The sequence below is a fragment of the Balaenoptera musculus genome, chromosome 17, assembly GCF_009873245.2.
Source record: "Balaenoptera musculus isolate JJ_BM4_2016_0621 chromosome 17, mBalMus1.pri.v3, whole genome shotgun sequence".
NCBI classification, from domain to species: domain Eukaryota; kingdom Metazoa; phylum Chordata; class Mammalia; order Artiodactyla; family Balaenopteridae; genus Balaenoptera; species Balaenoptera musculus.
The window spans coordinates 33,253,395-33,273,246 of record NC_045801.1 but is presented as its reverse complement, the minus strand read 5'-3'; the positions used below and the strand labels follow the sequence as shown (position 1 = coordinate 33,273,246).

Genomic DNA, 19,852 nt, shown 5'->3' with positions numbered 1-19,852 from the left:
CTGGTGTGATAAAAAAGTTTTGAAACTAGAGGGAGGTGGTGGTGGCACAGCATTGTGGATGCACTAAATGCCACTGAATTGTACACTTTAAAATGGTTAATTGCGTGTTATTTTAATGTCACCTCAATTTAAAATAAGCTGACAAAACAAATTATGTTTACGTAGCCAAGTTTAATGTATAAGCTTACGGGTGAAGATTAGGTTTAAACTGGCATAGATTTTAGACAATTGATTTCAAAAAATCTGTGAGTTGCTCATTTGAGGTCATTTTAGAAGATGCAAAAATGTTTACCTTAAAGGATTACTTTATTTCAAAGTACTATTTCTTTCAAAATAAATCTTTTAGTTATAAAGTAATATTTATTTGCAAAAACCTTTCATTACCTTGATATTTTTGGTCTAAAACAGGTAGGACAGGTGAGAAGGCAAGAAAAAAAAGATCTGTTTCTAAATTGAGTGACTTGTTTGTCCTTTTCTTCAGCATGCCTAGTTAATCTCTATGAATTTCATATATCCCTTACCCATTGGCTAGAGAATTATCCATCTAGGGTTATGCAGACAGATATCAGTAACACTCCTTATCTAAACATTCCTTTCTTCCTTTGGAAATGTCTCCACACAAAAAGGAAGACATCTTAGACTTGAGATCGTCTTGGTTTTTGAAAAGAAAGATGACTCATGATCGAATGATAGTCTGCTTTTCAGGTTTGCTTTCCTTTGGGTTTTAGATTTATGTCTTAAACTATCTTCAGGGTCTGTCTGATGATCGTTGAATTCGACAACAGTCCTCCTAGTACCTATCATCTGTTTCCACATAGCAGTGGAAAAGTCTGAAGCCTTTTAACTATATACAGCTGTTAATTAAACAAGAGAGACATCCATGAGAAATGTGAGGAATGGGATGGAATCTTGGTGAAAGAACAAAGATTAAATGCCCTGAAATCCATTCCCAAACACAGAGACTTGCACCTGATTTTGTTCCTCTTTTAACTGTTAACATAAAGGCACAACATTCTGATGATTGTGGTATCTTTGGAAACTGTTTCAAAATGAAAACAAAATAAGTTAGAAGAGGAAAAAAAAAGAAATCTGATTTTATTCTAAGAATTTGAAATAGAATGATTTAGTCAGAACTGGGCTTTATTTTCTTTCTTTTTTACAAAATTTTGGCTGTGCTGGGTCTTTGTTGCAGTGTGCAGGCTCTTTGTTGCAGCGCATGGGCTTCTCTAGTTGTGGTGTGCAGGCTTCTCTAGTTGCGGCGAGTGGGCTCTAGAGCGCGCGGGCTCAGTAGCTGCGGTGCACGGGCTTAGTTGCCCAGCGGCATGTGGGATCTTAGTTCCCGGACCAAGGATCAAACCCGCGTCCCCTGCATTGGAAGGCAGATTCTTAACCACTGGACCACCAGAGAAGTCCCAGGGTTTTATTTTCTACCTTTACACTATCTTACTTTTTGGTTGAGTGTGAGCAAGTCTATCTAGCTTTTTAAAAATGTCTCTGTTTCCTCATCTGCATACTGGAGATAACAGCAACTACCTCCCAGCATTGTTAGAGGCAATAAACTTGCAGTAACTGTCAGTAAAGGCTTAAAAAAATATGAAGAACTGTATAAATAAAAAGAAATGTGATATTATTGTCATTAATAAGTATGATTAGCTCTAAACAGTGTTATCTCAGGTGGTACACAATAAATGTCTGAAAATGATGTTTAAGTACTAGAGCCTGTTATAGATTCTTAAAGTATGAATCAACTAATTATTCCAGTGTGTTCCAGCACACTTTTTATCTTTCTGTGTTTATTCTTTTAAGAAATGCTAAAGCCAACTTGGCTAATGTTTTTTAGACTTTTGTTAGCCATATTATCCCTTTGGAAAGTTACATGTATGTCCCTTTGGAAACATTACTTCTACAGATGACTTTTCACTAATAATTCTATAAAATGTATTTTCATCTGACTTCTTCTTGGACTATGATTTTTTTCTATGTTGTGTGTTCAAGGGTGAAACTTGAAATATCTTGACTTTGTATTACGTTTACACTCATTCTTTCAGAATATATTAGCCCGAATCTATTATTTTACATTCAGTCTTAATTCCTGTTATGTTGATTACATTTAAAAACCTGATTTAAAACTTCTAAGATTTTACATAGTTTTTATCTATTTAAGCATTTTGGGAAAATTAATTTATTCATTACATTGAACTACTTAATTTAGATATATATTCTCATGGAAAAATGTACTTAAGGGATAGTTGTATGTGTTTTTTACTTTTGGTCTTTTAGTTCCAGCGTGTTGTCCTTTTTGGTTTTGTTTTATTGCTTTTTTCTTTAATTTTGCTTACCAGAGCCAAAGCCTTAGTAGAAGAACAACGCCTTTTGTTCCTAGGGTTCAGGTAAAGGCCTTGTCTGCCTGATAGAAACTAAAGTTGTGTTTTAACCCTTATTTGTATGTTTTTGGAAAATGCGTAGGAAAACTTTTTTTGGTGTGTTGCTCCAAACCATATTATTGACTTTCAAATCATTTTATGAGCCAGCTTGTAAAATTCTGCATGGGGATTAAAATACAATAAAAATTTAAAGAGACAATCTTTGTTAGTGGTTTTATATGATGGACTGAATACTGAAACTCATAGGTTTCTGGTTGGCATTTAATGTAGATTCTACTTACATTGGTAATTTTGACAGAAATAGCTGATTTGATACTGTTGATATTTTCCTTTATTACACTAAGGTTGCTGTCTCTTTAAATCATTCATTATATCACTTAACATCTACATTCTCTTGCATTTTCCAAGCAATAACTCCTTGAGGAGATTGGCAAATAAATTTGTACCTTATCTAAAATATGAATTTTATGCACATTATATATAAGTTTCAACTTTTGGAAAGTATATTATTTTGAAAGAACAAAAATCACAATCCAAATAAAATGTATTGGGTTTATTTTGTTTACATTTCGTAATTGTAATTCCATTTAATTTTACTGTAATACTTGGGTACAAGTTGTTTGCCTCTTTTCATTAGGAAACCCTTATTTGGTAAAGTAATGTCAACAAAGTTTTTTTTTTTTTAAAGTAGTATTATGCTTTCCTTGCTTTGCTGCATGTTTTTTTTTGGTTGTTGCTGTTGTTGGTTTTTAATACTAATTTAGTTTAAATTTTAAAAATTGGAGTTGTTCTAGTTAACACTATGTAGTGTAAAATATTTACTTAGACTTAGGTTCTACTTGGGAAATTTAAAAGTGGTTACATGGAAATTGTATTAAAGCAATTAAAATGATATCAAGATTTTTATTAATGAAAATGAGGTAAAATAAGAAGTATATCATACCTAGAATTGTGGAAACACATTTTATTTTGAAGAATCAACAGATATATTCTAATCATTCATTTAAAAAACACAGAGAAGATATTTAGGAATGTGATAAAGAATCTAGCAAATAAAATAATTCTTTTTTGATAGTTTGAAGTGGATATCTATTAAAAACTTCAATGCAAGTCCTGTAATATAAAATGAAAATTAAGGCTATTGATCAAATGCCCAGTTTGACAGTTTATTAAAAGTTATAATTTTGATTAAAAACTCAGTAAAATTAAAGTGTGCCTGTTTCATAGCTATATTATTTTAATATTTATATATTTGTAAAGTATAATTTAATAAACTGTACAATATTAATATGAAAATATGAAAGCCATATGCCTAATATCTGTGTGAGAAATGAATATTATTAATAAGTGATCTTTTTTGGTTTTCCATGGCATAAGAAAATCTAAAAATAATACTATTTATCAGGCATTTGAAACATATATCTTAAATGTTTACCTGTAATGATTTTAAAGAAGCAAAAATATTGCCCGTGGAAATGACGGCAAAGGTAGTCTCAATCCCTGAAAAAAAAAAAAAAACTCACAGAAATCAATAATTTGCTCCAATAACTATGAGCTTAGTCTAATAATACTTTTTTCTTTATTTTTTAAATGTACTGCTTATTGGAAAACAATTTTTTAACCTTTCATAAGTTTTTTAATATCATGGAAAATAAAGCCATAAGTTTTTTATTGATATAGAAAATAAAGAATATTAGAAATTAATGTGGTTTTGGTCACAAATTTAGAGGAACCATGGTGCTCTCTGACAACACCTGTTTCATCTCATACATGAGACACTCTAGTATTTCTTACTTTTTTTTCCCCCCTCATATCTTTTGCCAGAATGGTCTCTTTTTTCCATCTATCCTCATCTGTATCTTTGTTCTACTTTTGTCAGGCAAGCAAATATTTGAACTTTTTTTTCTTTTTTTATAGTAATTAAAAATTTTTTTATATTGGAGTATAGTTTACAATGTTGTGTTAGTTTCAGGTGTTGAACTGTTTTTTCCGTTTAAATGTCAGAGGCTTTTTTTTCAGGTTGCTGGTCCCCTAGTCTAAGGCAGTGGTTCTCAAGCTTTAATGGCAATGAGAATCACCTGGAGCACTTGTTAAAATGCAAATTCCCTGGGGCCCATTCTGATTCAGTAAGTGAAAGGTGGGCCACAGGAATTTGTAACTTTCCAGATAATACTGTTGCAGGAGTTTTGTGAACCACAGTTTAAGAAACACTTGTCTAGAGTCTGTACTTATCAACTCAATCCAGAAAGCTTTTTGTTACACAGCCGCAAGGTAATACCTGCGTTAAACATAAGGACTTATAAAGAGAAGTAATAATCATTTTTAAAATTTAAATGTTTGAGGACTAATTCCATTTGACCAAAAAGAAAAGCGTATAAATAATTTTATATACTCTTCTGGGCCATTAGTCTTCTGACTTAAAAGTCTTGCTCGGCCTCTCATTCTCTAAGATATGAAGTGAGGGACTCAACAAAGCCATGTTAGAATTGGAACTGAACTACTGATATATCATATATATATATTTATTTGTATGATTTTTATGTAGATGGTCTAAATTTATTTATATATCCTAGAGCCTGGCCCAGAGCTGACTGTCTGCTTTGGAGAAGAGAGGAAGGGACTGACATGAGATGTATATTTAAGTTTTTTAAACTACCGCAAACATTGTAAATCCAAGTTAAAAGAAAAAAAATCAAACCATTGGATACACACACACACACACACACACACACACACACACACACACACACATATATACACATATAAAATGAAAAATACATATTACCTAAATAGAACTTTTTCCCAAATTCCAAATTTCCAATTCAATTTCAGTTTCAAGATAGTGGTCAGAGATGTGCTGAATTCTGAACCGAATGTGGATCAGAGCCATAGTCATCATAGATCCTGATATGGTAAAATCAACTAGCTAGGTGTGGGAGTGTGAGGTATGTGTGTGGGAGGTGACAATTGTTAAGTCAAATGAATTCAGCAGCTGAATGTGAAGTTCTAATCCTTAATTATGGCATAGGCAAATTATTCTAATTTTCTCATCTCGAATTATAAAATATACCCTTATTATTCTGAGGATAAATACATTTGCTTCACAAACAAAAAAAAAGACTTTATGTCTGCATAAGAAATTTTAAAAGGGGAATTTATTACAGTTTTAAATACAAACTTAAGGAGTAGATTTACTAAAGCTTCTAGTAATTCCCAGTTACTTATAATTTTTGAAAGGTCTTTGCTGTGGTATAACATAAAACATTTGCTTAAAAATTCCCTATGAATTCCATATAAGGAACTTATCTATTCAATTCATTTTGAGCACTTATTCTGAACTCACTATTGTAGGGGAACCAAAATGAACTACAGTGATTCCTGCATAAAGGTAGATACAAAGCAATCCTATATAAAGTCCTTAGTTATGGTAGTGTAATTATTATGTGCATGTTAATAAGCTATCAAATTAGATTATAAAAAGTTCAAGTGATTTATCAATCACACTAAAATATCTGAAATAATTTCTCTGTTCATTGAAGTTATTATAGCATATCCTTTTACCTTAACTGCAATTTACCAAGTGAAGTTTATATTCTGTGCTAATATTAGTGTAAGAGAATGGGGCAAAGATTGGGAATGTAAACATTACGTTATATTAGTAAATGTTTAAGCTGATAAATGAATATTTTTGCTTTTCAGATAAAACTATGGTTTGACAAGGTTGGTCACCAATTAATAGTTACAATTTTGGGAGCAAAGGATCTCCCTTCCAGGGAAGATGGGAGGCCAAGGAATCCTTATGTTAAAATTTACTTTCTTCCAGACAGAAGGTAGGGATATGAAACAAAAATAAATGTTCTTGAAAATAAATGAGAAATGTTAATAGCAGGAGGTGTTTTGATTCTGTATCATTTATTTTAAAATATCATGCCAGTTAGATACTTATGAAGTTTAATATAAGCATAATGATTCTTAAGAATCAAAATAGTGACAGTAAATACTTTGAGATTGTTTTAAAACCTATGTCAAATGTTTATAATATAGATTATTTTATTAAATATTTATTTTAGATTGTGTGGCTTACTTCTTAAATAATGTATTTTTTAAAATCAAACTCATTAAAATTATGCTCCTTTAAGTCAATACATTTTTAACATAAACTACAGAGGCAGAAAGCTGGAAATGGTACTAAAGGATACTCATCATGTTCCTCTACAATTTTTACCTCCTTTTACTAAGATATTATTTCTCTATATTATGTAAAATTAGTGAATGTGCTTTATATTTCACCACCCATATCACCAAGGAATCTTTACCACTGGGCCTAGAATCAGCTACCTAAAGTGTCCTTTGCTTTGTGTCCATGCTAATCAACATACATGACATTGATCTACCCTGATTTAAATAGAGGAATCAGGATAGGAGAAATAGCTTATCAAAAATCATATAATCATTCTTAATTTCAGTCACATACAAAATAGAAGAGATAATTCAATAAGCATCATGAAAAAAGAAAGAAGTAATGCACCAATTTCCCTTTCCCCAGCTCTTCTGCAACACTGGTTTTCAGGGCTGGTCTGGTCATTTTTCTCAGGTTGGAAGTAGCTGGGCACAGATGTGATCTTAAACATATTTATACACGTTTGGACCCTCTATTACTCAGTTCAAGTTAAAAGTCATCAGTGTTGAGTGCCAAAGTATCATCTGAAGAACAATTTCAACAAAGAAAATAACAAAAGAAAGGAAGTAGGCAATTAGCAAAGGTCTTACACTTTATTTGATATATATTTTGAAATAAAATTTGTAAAATGAATTAGAAAATATGCAAGGGTGCCATAGCCTCTTAAGCTGTTAGAAGCTGTGCCATATAATTTTATCTTACAAAGTTGACTCGAAGGAGTTTGTTCTCTAACAACTTAGGTTGTCTTTTGGAGAGGGATACACTTTGAACTGCAAGGGAAGTAGAGGATATGCAATAACTTAAAACTCAACTCCAGCTTAAACTTCAGTTGGATGACAGATGTCACAGCCATATTACCTACCATCCTGGATGGAGGCCAAGTCACTTGGCTTCTCAGAGCACAGCTTATTAGTCTAAGCATCCTTAGAATGCCATCATAAAAACTCGCAGAAAGTGCTGTATTCCCATCTGTGCTTTTATGCACACACATAACTTAAGTTTCTACTTATTCAGACCTTTGAAGAAAAATGCTTGCTTTTCAAGATGATAAAAGTCTCTCAAAGTTTTGTTTTTTGGTTGACTACTTGTGTTTAGTTTTAATTTATTTTTTATACCTCCCCTCACTTTCTGAGCAGATAGAGGTAAAATGGAAGGGAGAGTCCCTTTAAAGACTCCTTTATATTCCAGATGTAGGGTTTTTATCTTTTCTCAATAGCAAAGAATGTGAGAAACATTTGGATATTTTTTTCTCAGATTATTTCTCAGCTGAGTTTTCTTGACAGTTATCAGGAATTTGAAGAATATTTAGGCAAGTTTGTAGCTCACTTTATTGATAGAGTTGTGTCAGGGTTTTATCCTTAACCGAAAAAAGAATTCTCTGGTCAACTCAAACAGCTACATTATCACTACATTATCATCTCGACTTTTTTTTTTCTGTTGACACAAGTTTTTACACATGAATAAAGGACTATATGTGCTTTTGGTATGAGTTACTTCTTTTTTCTTGACAATTTCTTGGGAGAAAAACTACATGTCCCAGGAAGCCCATGGATACCAAAATCTGCAATGCTCAAGTTGCTTATATAAAATGACATAGCTCTGCATCTGTGGATACTGAGGGCCAACTATACTTGACAAAGTAAACAGAAAAAACAGTTGATGCCTTTTTATTGATAAGAATTCCTGGAGGGACAAGTGAGGCTACATAGAAGGAATTTAGTCTAGAATGTCAGTATGTCAGTTAAGCCATTTAAAACATTTATTTTCTATATAATATGCTAGGTACTCTAAAAAATAGCTAAGCATGCTTTAACACTCTTTTTTATATCTTTTTTTTATTGGTTGCCAGTCAAAATATATTTTTCGCTCCATTTTGAGTAAAAATATCAAGTCTTTGCGTGCTGTTAAATCAAATGGAAAAAAAAAAGTACTGGTGACGTGAAAATAAATAGAAAAAGCTTTAGTTAGATTTTTTTAAAATACTTTCTCAACATTTTAATGATGTTAGAGATCAATTATCTATTTATTATCCTTAGGCTGCTATTTAAAAATATCTGTATAACATGCTTACTGATCTTAGTTTTTAAATAATTTTAGCAACTTTTCAGTATTTGACTTATACAGAATGATCTTATTTTGAAGGCTTTAGTTATACTTCTTGAAAAGAATAACTCATTTACTTTTTTTTGTAACTTGCTGAAGATAAGGTAACTTTCCATGGTTCTTTTCATGGATTGGTGCTTCAATACACGCAAAATTGCCTTATTAAATTGTAATAATACAAGGTAGGTTAGCGAGGAACTTCAGAGATTATCTAGTCTCCCTCCTATCCAGGATTAGAAATCCCCTCTAAAATAGTAATTCTTTGAGAACTTTTTTCACTCCTTAAGAGGAAGTCAAAGCTTATTCTTCTGTTTCCTTTCAGGTTGCAGAATAAACCATTCTTGGATTAGATGGCAAGGTTCCCCCTAAATGCTTTCTTCCTGACCTTGGTGGAAGGGATTTTATCTCTGACAGGGTTTCATAATTCATTCTTTAATAGATAGAATATAAGTAGACGCTTTATAAATATTTGTTAAAATTTTAGAAGGAGGAAGTGACAAGAGTCATAAGTCATAGTCCTAGTCATTATTTCTCTTATTTAGGTATTTTTATTTACAGTACCACTTCTTTTTCATAAATTTGAATGGAGATAAAATTTCCTATGTGGGTTTCCAAAGTTATTTTCCTATGGAGGCCTTAGAAATGAATAAAGATACATTGCTTTAAAATGGCTTTCTGCTACATTAAATATATATGCTTTGGAAATATACGTGTTCTTGAGTAAGCCAAATCTGTATTAAACATTAAGCTCTGTATTCACCTGGGAGAAGTCGCATACCCTCCCTAATTTGGAGGCACTCTATCCCTTCTTAATTCTCCCTGCTTCCTATTTCCCAACACTCTTAGAACTGTGCTGTGTTGAGAGAATTTGTAGAAGTTAATATGGTTCCACTTGGAGTTCACTGGCACTTCTCACTTCAAATAGGCTCTTCTAATAGCTTAACATTGCCGTCCTAGATAATTTTCTTCATTCCTATTCAGACATTGATCCTCTCTAATAAGCTAGAGTAGTGATCTCCAAAAAGAACGGATGTACCCAGGAGACGTATGAAACAATTCATTGGAGTTCATAAAGAAATATTTGAATTTTCATTTTCACCTATCTTTAATTCCTATTTTTGTATATTTACCAATGAATACAATATATTAGTACAACAATATAGTAATACATACAATTTATAAATATATTTATAAATATATGTGTACACAATGGAATGCATAATCAAAAGCATTTACTTGATAGAAATATGAAGTCAAAAAAATGTATGAAAGCTTCTGAGTTGGAAGTTCTGTCTATCAGGATGGCCAGCTTGCATTTGCAGCCCAGATTATAGCAGCTACCTCACACAGAAATAATTTTACTATGTTTTTAAAAACTTGATAGATGTCAAATGAGCAAGTATGTATTAATTATACATAAGTGAGTAACTTGATAAGATGTAATTACAATTGTTTATTAGCTAAACTATATGGATGTAAAGTTGTGAACATCACAATTCACTAGACTTATTGTACAAGGACTTCTGTTAGTTTAAGTGAATAGTATATTGGTTACAAATACTAAGTACAGTATTTGCATTTGCATATTTACAAATACTAAAAGTAATAGTATATGTAACTAACAGGTTAATTTCCAATTTAAAGGTTTCCAATAGGGCAATGTGTTAAAAAAAATTAGAGTTAAGATTCTTCAGTCTGGTTTTATTTAGAATTTGAGAAAGGTTAAGTTTTTAATTATCTATCATGGAAAATTTTCAGATTTATTGAAATATTTCTATTATTAAGTCATGCTTATAAAGTGATATAATTATATACCTTATAAATTTTAATAGTAATTTTAAAGACTATAATATATTTAAGGTATGATAAATTTGTGGGAAATCTTCACTTGACTTCTTCCCTGAGAAATTTTAAATTAATAAATTTTAGGGCAAAAGTTAAAATGAAGATTTATGTAAGCTCATCTATTTTTATTTTTTTCATAGTGATAAAAACAAAAGAAGAACTAAAACAGTAAAGAAAACATTGGAACCCAAATGGAACCAAACATTCATTTATTCTCCAGTCCACCGAAGAGAATTTCGGGAACGAATGCTGGAGATTACCCTTTGGGATCAAGCTCGAGTTCGAGAGGAAGAAAGTGAATTCTTAGGAGAGGTACCTGGAACTATTTTAAAGCTTAGACTATTCATGTCATCCTGAATACTTTTGTTTATATGACTATCAGTAAAATATTATATTTTGAATTATTGAAACACCTAGACATAATTTAGCAGAATGAATTTAGCTGCTGTTTTAAGAAAAAACTTATTGATGCCTCTATAGTACATGTATTTCCTTTTTGTTTACTGAACCAATTGTACAACTAGTAATTAAATCATTTATTTATAGATCATTTTTTCAGCCCTGTACTGTATCTGTAATGTGCTAGGGACTGAGGTGTCAAAGGTCAATGAGGTATATTACTTTCTTCAAGGAATTTATAATCCACTGGGATACACACAAGTGAGTGAACAATTATAACATAGTGTGGCAGATGCTCTTTCAGGGAAAGTGCAGTAGGAATACATAATTGCTGTGCAGGGAAGGGGAAGTGGTCCATGGAAGGATCCACAGAGAAACTGGAATTTAGCATAGTCAGGGGAAGTAGAGTTCCTGCAGAGGGAATAACAAAATACTAGAGTTGCGGGGGTCTTGGACAACTGCATTGAAATGGGAAAGGAATGTGGTAAGAAATGCGTCTTGAGGGTTAAATTGACACCTGATCTTGTCCCTTCATATATCATATTAAGAGTTTGGATTTTATCCTGTAGATAATGGGAACAAATGACAGGTTTTAAAGAGACTGGCTTGATTGCATTTGTACTTGAGAAAAATATTTCTAGCTGTAATGTGGAGAATGAATTGGACAGGGGCGCATGAGAGGCAGTCTTCCTGCTATTAACGCACTAAGAGAACTGCTTTCAGTTTTCTCAGCGTGGTTGGTTTTCCTGAGTAAATTAAATGTAACACCATGGGAAAAGCAACAATCCATAGACATATTGAACTGAATGTTGGTAGCTAAGGAATCAAAGAGTGGTAAACCAGTTGGAAAGAAGGGTAACATAATGGCTAGGAGCAGAGGTCAGCGCCAGCTGCCTGGTTCTGCATGCCTGCCGCTGCTACTTCCTGGCCTTGGTCCTCGAGCAAGTTATTTAACATATTTGTACTTTAGTTTCCTCTTCAATCAAGTGAGAATGATAGTAGTATGCAATTCAGGGTTAGAGTGAGAATTAAATTTGTGTGTGTGTCACCATTTGGAACACAGTGCTTATAATTTTGAAAATGACTAGGGAAAATTTAGGAAGAATGAAGAGTACCTTAGTTGTTTTACATTTTTACCTCCCATAGCAAAATAGTGATTTATCATTATATAGCAGTTCTCATACACTTAAACCAGACACTGTCATATTTGCACATGACTTTAAAAGAAAATAAAAAGAATCATTTATTTCTAAGGACTGATTTCCTTTGTAAATTTATTAGATATTCATATTATAACATGGTTCATATTGAAAATCCATTCTTTTTTTTTTTTTTTCTTTCCTGTTTTGAATCCTTAGCAGCATGATATGTTAAACAGAATTTTAAGTAAGACAGCCTTTGATTTATATTACACCTCTTTCACTAACCAATGATGTGGGCTTAAACAAGTTTTTTAACCTTTTTCAGCCTTGGTATCCTTATTTGTAAAAGTTGAATAATAAGACCAACCTAGTAGTTTTTTCCTGAGAATTAAGATAACATATGACATGGTTCTTAACACACAGTAAGCACTTCTAATTTGTTTTTAATCTCTCCATTTCAGAGTTTGTAAAGGTTAAATTAATGAATGTAAATGAAAATGTTTTTAAACTGTAAAATGGCATATATATACCAGTTACTATTACAGACTTTTAGTAGTAAGTGCTATTTATGTAATGGCATATTTAACAGCCTCTAGCAGATAGGTGTTCAAGGGTCTACAAAATAAATGTCTTAGATATTCAAAGCCATTAAATCAATAAGAAGTTATATATACTTATCTCTTATTTAGTTATTTTCAAACATATGGGCAATTCTGCAGTATAACCTTGCTTTTTGACCTAATAGCAGTACTATTATAATTATCATTATTATAATGAAACTATTTAAGAGAATTTATGTATTATTGTCATAAGACAGTCCTTTGTCTCTTGGCTTTGTAGATTTTAATTGAATTAGAAACAGCCTTATTAGATGATGAACCACATTGGTACAAACTTCAGACCCACGATGTTTCTTCATTGCCACTTCCCCACCCTTCTCCATATATGCCACGACGACAACTACATGGAGAGAGCCCAACACGGAGGTTGCAAAGTAAGTTTTCAGTAAAATTTATTGTACCTTTATTGAATTATCTTGAATGATATATATGACATAGAATTTGAAGATACCATTATGGGTATTAACATGCATCTGTTAGTATTTTCATAGCTATTATTGAAGCTTTTAAATTGTTTGATACACTAAACTGTATACATGTAATATTCACTCATCACAGTATGACACACAATGAAGCACAGTTATGTTTTAATTTTACCTCTTAGAATCTAAAATATAGGAATGAGATAGCTAATGTAGTAGAATTTGGTCATGTACCTGTAGATATCTGAAATTATGATTTCCACTGTCATTAAGCCAAGTATTTTATGAATATGTAGGATAACAAGTATAGCACAGTGGTTGAAACCATGACCATGAACATTACTCAGACAAACCTGAGTATAAATATTAATCCTCTCACTTAAGGGTTGTATGACTTGAGGTAGGTCATCTCTCTCTGTTTCACTTTCCTCATTTAGGAAATGGAAATAATAATACCTACATCACAGAGTGGTTCTAAGAGTTAATCTCTGGAATGTAAACTGATGTTATTATTGTTGTTGTTGTTATTATTATTATCGGTGTTTGCATTTTACTCTGAATTACGCACAGTCCAAACTATAAAACAGATCAATCCAGAGAATCTTAAAGGAAACTCAAATGTTTTCCACATTGAAAAGTGGCATTGTTGGTTTGATGCTCCTACAGCTCAAATTTATTTGTTTTTTTCTGATGAATCTTATTGAAAGGTGAAGGGGGTGCTTTTTGCTTTGGATAGTATTCATGGAATAATTTTATCTTCATAGAGCCATCATGTTTCAGGTTTAGCAACATTTTTGTCAAGTAATGGAGAACTGATTGAGATTAACCAAATTTCAGAAGTGTAAATTTATAAGCATGAATGCCATGTCATCATGGCATCAATCATGGAAAGGATACTTGGCCATATAACAAATAACTCTTGTGTAAATGGATCACACCCTTTCTGCTGAATAGAGGGCTAAATTACATATCAGAAGGCTGTTTGTTGAATAGAGAATTAGAGCAAAGCATTGGTCTTATGGGATAGTTAGTCATAGGAAAGCGTAGAGAATTATCTTCACTTCTTTTTAAAATAATGTCTCTAATGACTGGAATTTTATTTCCATTAGATACAGTCTCTTACCCTTGGAGGGCATTAATTTAACATTAATTTTACAGCACTCACTTTTTTCAACTTCCTCACAGAGTAAACACCTACCCCCCCTTATTTGCAGTTGCCATTACAACATCCTTTGTTGTATCTACATTACCATGAAATTTATGTGGACTAAATTCAGAGTGTCTGCTGTTTCTGGTCACTGTAATCTATTCAGTACATTGTCTCTAAATCACAATGTGGGATGGTGGGTTACTACATGAAGTTTACTAGTATAATTCATTTTCTACTAATTCTTATAGTTTAGGTTTATAGGCTATTATTGCTAGCTACTATTGCCCTTTCTTATAGGATTGGCCTCTTCTCTATTTACTCCACTTGTTATTGCAATAAGGAGTAGGTTTGATGACTCTCATTATCTGAAACTCTTAAATCTACCGATAATTTTCATTATTTTTTTCTGCCCTAGCTAAGAATACTGTACGTGAGGAACAACAAAAATAGAGTACTTTCTAGTTAGTTGTATAAATCATGGATTTTCATGCAATTAGTTTAATTTAATCAATTTTGCAGATTTTAATGTTTTCCATCCTCACAATGGCTCTTCTGTTACTTAATTATTAATAATATTAAATTTATCCCTGGGTAATATAATAGCTCCATGTTGTACTGTGTGAGTCTTGCCACTATCAACTAACCTCTAATAAAATTAATTTTCAATATTTGAATATATGACTGAATTTGGTGCTTTACACCTAAAATGTTGTCATAATTTATTAGCAATGTGTAGGCGTAAAGATAGATAAAAATGATATGATAAAAGAAGATTAGGAAATAACACTCAGGAATAGTCAGAAAGTTAAAGACAGTACCATTGACTAAGTATTGATATATATTGCTCATCAATGACAAGTTCAAGTTAGGGTATTAATAAGTAAGTACATGAATTATTGTAAAGTTTTATTGATGACAAGAACCTCCTTTAGGGTTTTTCTCCATGGAAAGGTCTATATGAAATTTATTTACAAGTATGTTTAAACTGCCTAAGATCATATATGGAACATATATGTATGAACAGTTAACCATCAAAAATGTATAGTAACCCCTTATTTATTCCCTACATTCACATAATGTTTTGGTAATTCAATCTCTGAGGCTTATGAATAACATTCTGAGTCTATGAACTTATTAAATGTACATGGACATTTACTGTTATTCAGAATAAATAAATGGTAATGTTGTTGGTGTTGGGATTCTGTTCTTCCCATGATGATTTCCTATTTTAAATTTGTAGATTCAAATGATTCAAAGCAATACTTCATTAAACAGATATTAGTAACTTATTTACTAACATATAAGGAAATATATAAAAACCATTGTAAAAATAATTGTTTCATATTTTGTAGTTAGTTTAAATATTCTGAAAAAATATTTTCTAGATAGAGTCCAGACAACTTTGATTATAAACTTTAAATGATTTCCCAAATAAAGATATTGGTAAAAGTGTTTGAAATAGATGACCTCTTATACCAGTATTCCTGCATGTGGAAAAATAAGAAGGTTGTATGTATTTAAAAATCTAGTAATGATCACATGCTCATTGTTCAAAAGTTTGAAAGAAATTAGGCTATGAGAAATCAAAATTTTGATGATGAGGAATTAACATTTCCTCCAACAATTTTGCTTTAGGCTACTCTTGCCCACTCCCTTCACAGACACTGTTGTTTTGACATTACCAAAGGATGGGAAGAGCAGTGCATATTTCAAGGAGTGATTGATTAAGCATTTTTGAAAATGTATGCAAGACTAAAGCTATGAGTTCAAATAATTAAAATGTATCAATAGAGAAGTGAGGTTGGCAAAATATCTCACATATTCACATAATTTTATTTTTGATTCATTGATGAGAAACTTTATTCATTACTTTCCTGAAACCTAAAAAGATTGTTCTGAAAAGTGTATTTTGATATTTACATTTTTATTGTTGTATTCTTTACTGTTATTCAGTTAAAGTTGTATAGTGTCTTAAGGCAAAAATCTTCCTTTACAAATATGTTTATTCCTTGATATCTTATTTACAATTCTCATCAGAATTTGAACCATAACGATCCAATCAGAGTTTTCTTTAATTTGATCCTTCATTTTTTTTCTCTCATATTAACCAGATTCATCACTTTGATGTCTCAAATATTAATTCTTTACTTGGCGAAGTATAATATATCAACCCTTTCACTTTTTAAAATAGAAAACATTGTATCTACTATACTTTTATTCACCCTCATGACCACAAGTCTTCAAAGAAAAGTGAATGGAAACAAATCATTGAGATTAAACTAAAATGATACTATTGAAAGGTATAAAATAAAAGAGGCATGATTTCATAATTAAAGTTTCTCAGGATTTCAACTATTTTGGGGGATTTGGAGCCAATATTTCTTTCAGTTCCTCTACCCAGTTGTCTCACCTCTATCCTTCTTGGATGACAGTTACATGTATAAAGACCTCTTGACATTTTTCCACAGGTTATTGAGTCTGTGTTGTTTTTTATTTTAATATTTTTTTCTCTCTTCCTCAGTTTTGATTATTTTTATTTACTTGTCTTCAACTTGACTGATAGTTTCTTCTACAGTGTCCAATTTTCTGCAAAAACCATACTATGAATTGTCTTATTAAATATACTGTATTTTTCATTTCAAGCTTTATATTTGGTATTCTTAGAAGTTTCTATATCCTTCCTGAAATTCCCCTTTTTCTATTGTATGTGTGTATGTGTATACAAACATATATGTGTAGGTATATGTAGATATATTAAAGAATTTATAGGATTAGATTATATCTATGCATATGTAGATATAAATATATATGTGTATAAATATAATACATTAATAATATATATTTATACAATGGAATATTACTCAGCCATAAAAAGAAATGAAATGGAGGTATTTGTAATGAGGTGGATGGAGTTAGAGTCTGTCATACAGAGTGAAGTAAGTCAGAAAGAGAAAAACAAATACAGTATGCTAACACATATATATGGAATCTAAGGGAAAAAAAAAAAAAGGCCATGAAGAACCTAGTGGCAAGACGGGAATAAAGACACAGACCTACTAGAGAATGGACTTGAGGATACGGGGAGGGGGTGGGGTGAGATGTGACAGGGTAAGAGAGTGTCATGGACATATATACACTACCAAATGTAAAATAGATAACTAGTGGGAAGCAGCCGCATAGCACAGGGAGATCAGCTCGGTGCTTTGTGACCACCTAGAAGGGTGGGCTGGGGAGGGTGGGAGGGAGGGCGATGCAAGAGGGAAGAGAAATGGGAACATATTGTATATGTATAACTGATTCACTTTGTTATAAAGCAGAAGCTAACACACCATTGTAAGGCAATTATACTTCAATAAAGATGTTTAAAAAAAATAATATATATTTATATCCATATATATAATCCTGTAAATTCTTTAATATATCTATAGTTTATTTTAAAGTCTGCTAATTCCAACATCTTAGTCTTCTGTGGGCTTACTAACATTTCTCTTTTTTCCTTTGATTAGGGGTCACATTCTATATGTTTTATATATCTACTAATGTTTTTGTGTACTGGACATTGTGTTTAATACACTTTAGAGACTCTGGATTTTGAAGAATTACCGCATGTCATTTTAGCAGACATGCTAAACCAATGAAAGATGTGTTAACTTTTTATTTTCATTCTATTTTGGTTCTTTGCATAGTTCTAAGGTATAGTCCTTAGTCTAGTTTGTGGTTCTTATGTCTAAGTTTTGAACTGTAGACAAAGTTCAAGATATTGGCCAAAACCTATAATTAATGGGATTTAATCTCCAAACTCTGTATCCTGTACATCAGGAAGTTGCCGAAATTTTCTTGCAGCTCTTTTAGTCTTTCAGCTGTGGCTTTCTGCTGAGTTTCTTCTTGTTTTTCTCTCTGCAATTTACAATTTAGGTAAGGATTTTTGGGAGCACTGAGTGTAAATTTTGGGTCTCCTCCTTATCTGGCTCCCCCTTTCCAGGATTTCCCCTACAATTCTATCTGCTCTCACAACTCTGAATTCTGACCTTTGGCTTAGCCTTGTAAGACTGAGGTTTTTTCCTGAGCTGTAATTCCTCTACAGTGAACCAAATTGGGAAGGCCCTTAGGGGAAAACTGGTTAAATAGGTGCTTTTCTTATTTCAAGGGTCATATTACCAATTTCTGCCTGAATTTGTTTGTTCTCTGGTATCTTTAAACCGTTTTTTTATTAAAATATTTTTCCAGAATTTAGAATTATTACTGGCAGGAGAGTTAGTCCGATATAAGCTATTCTATCATTCTCAGAGGCAGAAGTCTACATTTTTAAGTAAACTTTTTACAGAAGTATAGAATTCTTATAGAAATATGTATAAATCATAAATATTCTCATGGGTAAATTTTGACCAAGTAACCATACCATGTAACTAGCACCCACATCAAGAAATAAAACATCACCAGCATCCTTCCAGCCTCTCTCTTGCTCTCTTCCAGTAATTATTCCCCCGTCAAGATAACAAATACCATAGAATATTTTCACTTATTTTTAACTTCATATAAATGGAATATGCACACATATATGAATTTTGTAGAAATGAGATTACACAATATATTTCTCTTTTACATGTGACTTTTTTCTTACCACTGTTCTGTAAGATTCATCAATATTGTTGCATATAATCGAAATTGATTTTCATTGCCATATACAATTTCTTTCTATAAATATACACCAATATATCCTATTTTTAGGTTGGTTATGAAAGCTATTTGTCTAAGTAATTTCTTATGAATTGATCAGAGGTAATAACTATACAAAGGGGTTGCTTATCTTGGCTTTAAAGTCTGATTTAAAGTCTGATTTTGGGGAATTAAATTATTTAATTAATTTTAAAAAATCTACAGTTGATTGATAGTTTGCTTTCAGATTTTGGCTATTCCTAAAAGTGCTTATGTTAACATTCTTATACTTGCCTTTTGGTAATCATATGTGTTCATTTTTGCTATGGATATACCTAGTAATAGAATAGATAGGTAACAGGCCATACATATATTCAATTACAGTAGATATTATCAAAGTTTTCCCAAACTGTCCAGATTTATACTTCCTACAGCAGTGAATGAGGGTTTGAGTTTCCTTATATCTTACTTTATATTAGGTATTTTTATTTTTTTTCACCCACCCATTCAGGTGGGTGTGCAGTATTACCTCATTGTGGCTTTAATTTTCATTTCTCTAATAACCTTTTCTTAGGTTAACTGACCATTTAGATATCCCCCTTTATGAAGAGCCTAGTCGAATGTTTTGCCCATTTCTCTTTGGGGTTCTTTATTTTTTTATTGATTTATGAGTGTTTTCTAAAGTATAGATTTGAATTAGTTATAGGATATATGTATTGCAAATGTGTTCTACTCTATGGCTGGCCTTTCCACTCTTTAATGGGATCTTTTGATCAACAAAAATTTAAAATGTTAATGTTTTTTAGTTTTCAATTTTTTCTTCAGGGTTAGTGCTCTTTTTGGCATGATCTATATAAAAAAATCTTTTCTTTGAGATCATAATGATATGTTCCTATGCTTTCTCCTAGAATAGTGCTTTGCTCTTCTCATTAAATCTACAGTTCATCTGGA

The 19,852-nt window shown here is 31.7% G+C and overlaps 1 protein-coding gene across 12 annotated transcripts in view; it reads left to right on the top strand.

Annotated features, from left to right (window-relative positions):
* The window catches only part of RIMS2 (regulating synaptic membrane exocytosis 2), a 589,248-nt gene that overhangs the window by 327,583 nt on the left and 241,813 nt on the right, over nucleotides 1-19,852 (top strand). For 8 of the 12 annotated variants that reach the window (XM_036830456.1, XM_036830453.1, XM_036830454.1 and 5 more), the window contains 3 exons: nucleotides 6,084-6,214; nucleotides 10,653-10,824; nucleotides 12,894-13,047. In XM_036830456.1, coding sequence (XP_036686351.1) covers nucleotides 6,084-6,214; nucleotides 10,653-10,824; nucleotides 12,894-13,047 — 457 coding nt within the window. Of the gene's footprint in view, nucleotides 1-2,342; nucleotides 2,391-5,602; nucleotides 6,215-10,652; nucleotides 10,825-12,893; nucleotides 13,048-19,852 lie in introns of those variants that run through there. The other 4 variants (XM_036830443.1, XM_036830445.1, XM_036830442.1 and 1 more) reach the window with 2 other exon arrangements.